Raw genomic sequence first — 3,039 nt, forward strand, 5'->3', positions numbered from 1 at the left:
AATTGATTAACTTGCTTATGACTATTTATATTGTGAAATAATGCATCAATAAATTGTATATATTCATGAAGTGCTTCTTTTTTATTAATCAATGAATTTATCCAAAGTTCTATTTCTTCATTATTGTAGTTCATGAAACAATTGTTGTTGTTATTCTTAAATTTCATAAATTCATCTTCAATTTTATCCATGTATAATTTTTATTTCAAAGTTTTAGTTTAAAAGAAAAATTAAATTAAAAAACAAAAATTAAATTTATTATTTCTACCTATTCATTCGTTTTTTCATCAGACTCAGCAACTGCTTTTGTTTCCTTTTCGTTTGTATGTTTCTTATAACAAATAGCATCACCTTTACTATGACTTTTCTTGTGGTTAGTTACATTAATAACCTGTTCATGGGTTGATTCATGAGATTCATCCTGGTTGGTTTTTGTAGATGTTGTGAGTAAATAAGGGACTGATGTTCTTTTTACTTTTCTTTGGAATAAAACGTCTTTAACACTACTTCTCTTCTCAAATACATTCAAATCTTTCAATGCTTCATCACTAAACATTTCTTTAGCATTGGGAATCATTACACTATATGATTTTCTTTTTGTTTTTGGATGTAACAAAGAAGGATCTTTCTTTGCATCTTCTACTAGTTGCTTAAAAGCAACTAAGTCATTTGGTTCTAATCCGAGAAAGTCATATTCATCAGGAAACATTGTCATAAAATTATCTACTGTACAATACCCAAAGGAAATCAGTAAATCTGTTAGGTGTTGGAGGTTTCTTTGGCTGAGAAATGCACTTATTTCATCAAAAGAATTAAACTGATATTCTTTTGGTCTCTCTTTTTCTATTTCATCTCCATTAAAATAACCTGCCAAATCTGGAATAAATCCAACAAGAAACTTGATAATTTCATCTGTTAAGTCATCACAAAAATGTGTTTCCAAGTCATAACTTCCATTATCTACCATAGCAATTCCTTTTTTATTTTGAAGTAATGAATAAAGTTTTCTGATATATTTTTTTTCATTAATCAACTGACCAAAAATAACAGCAACAGGTGCAGTTACTGCTTTTATATGACTAACTTTTTGAAATTTAGATAAAGTAACAAGAGACATGTTAACTAGTGGATTAACAAGAATAACTCCTCCAACCATATGTTCTTTTCTACATTTATATGCTTGGAATAAAGTTGGTGCTGCACCAGCCCCTTTACCAAATAGAATAATTTTACTTGAATCTACATTCATTGTATTAACAACATAATCAAAGACTTGAACAATAACCTTAGCCAATGAATCTTCAGTGAATTCTGTTGTCCCATTCATATATCCTGGATATTCATAACCAACAACAACAGAATGAAGTAATAATGACATTTTTCTTAGCCATTCATAAATTGTTTCTAATCGTTCTGTTGAGTGATGGCTATAAAGAATTGTACATTTTGGTTGTTGGTCTGATGGTGAAATAATAACAGATGGAATAGTTCCATTGATTTCAAGATAATGTGGAAATGATTCACAATGACTAGACTTTCTTTTTTTCCAGTGCTTTGCGCCTTTCTTTAAAGAGACTTGGGTCTGTTGTTCCATCTAAGCTGAAATAATTCCTTCAAATTAAGATCTTTTCTTTGTCAAATCAAATAGTCCATCTAAATTTAGTTTTGGTATTTTTCCTTATGATGAGACTAAGTATATTTTTTTTAGTTAATTTTTTATATGATAAACTTATATCTCATTTGAAATCCTATTTTTAGAATTTATTAGTATTTTGTTGAAAAAAACAAAAAACTTCTATTTTGCAGGTTGACGTGGAAATAGTTTAGTTACTCTATAAATAAAAGAAGAAATTGCCTTTTCATTAAAACTCAAAATAGAAAAAGAAAGGATAAAGATGAATAAATAATAATATATTCAGTGAGTAATAAATATTACCTTTGTAGATGTCACATTAATTATTAATAAGTGTGATCATATATTATCATATATAGTTTTAAGGTTGGCTGATTTGGTTGTATAGATAGATGAGGTAATATTTGAGAAATAGCTGAATTTAGTTTTATCACTCCAAGTTATTGTGAAGTAGCTGTTTTAGAGGTTTGATATTCAAGAAGATTAAATTTACTACAAAACCTCCCATTTTCATCGTTTTTTTTGTGTATTGAATGTCAATATCATAGCTTATTCTTAAACTGGTTATTAATAACACTTTTCATGAAACTTTTGTTATAAAAATATTTTAGAATAAAAACATAACACAAAGATAATTTAAGAAAAATAAAGAAAGCAATAAACCTTTTATTTCTTCTAATATCTATGGGCAGCTCCTTCTAGAGTAAACAAGTGTCTTTTTTCCATTTCTTTGTTTTATTACTCTTCAATATTTTTTATCATTTACAAAAATATATAATTTTTTAGTATTCTATAAGGCTCCAATGAATAATGTCTTCTTTTACTAATTAAGTAAAGTTTTCTTGAGATTGTTGGTTTAAGTATAATGATTGATAACTTAAAGAGATTATTTTAATAATACAAATTCATGTTCTAATTTTTGATAGATCCATAATGAGCTATCAAGTAAAGCAATCATAGAAGTGTTTTAATTTTAGGTGGAGGAATTGTATAAGAAGAAAAAGTTGAAAGTTTTATTAATTTATTTATTTCCTAAATAGTCACACAACCTAATAGTAAATTGTTAAGAGAGTAATAAATAAGATTGTCTTTGGTTTATTTAAAGTAAACAAAATACTGACTTAAAGGATACAAGAGAAGTAAATATTTCATATTTTATATTTTTCTTTGTCCTTTTTAAAAGAAGTATTTTCCAAAAAAACAACTAAAGAGAAAAACAAATATACTATATTAAATAATTATTATATTAACAAATAAAATATTGCTATAAATAAAAGTAATTAAGTATTAATAGAATTAGTTTCTATTCTTCATTTTTTTCATTTGATACTAATCCTATCCCTTCATCTAGTAGCTCTACAGAATATATTTAATTATGATAGAAGCAGTATTCAATGACATCCATC

At 26.1% G+C, this 3,039-nt stretch overlaps 1 protein-coding gene across 1 annotated transcript; it reads right to left on the reverse strand.

Moving 5' to 3' along the window:
* Positions 1 to 268: 268 nt before the first annotated feature.
* On the reverse strand, positions 269 to 1,378 carry ENU1_194280 (hypothetical protein; the record flags this gene model as incomplete). Its single annotated transcript, XM_008861917.1, has 1 exon — positions 269 to 1,378. One exon carries the CDS (start codon positions 1,376 to 1,378, stop codon positions 269 to 271), a length of 1,110 nt encoding a protein of 369 aa, XP_008860139.1.
* Between the last annotated feature and the right edge of the window lie 1,661 nt (positions 1,379 to 3,039).

Source organism: Entamoeba nuttalli, assembly GCF_000257125.1.
Source record: "Entamoeba nuttalli P19 unplaced genomic scaffold asmbl_9107, whole genome shotgun sequence".
Taxonomy (NCBI): domain Eukaryota; phylum Evosea; order Mastigamoebida; family Endamoebidae; genus Entamoeba; species Entamoeba nuttalli.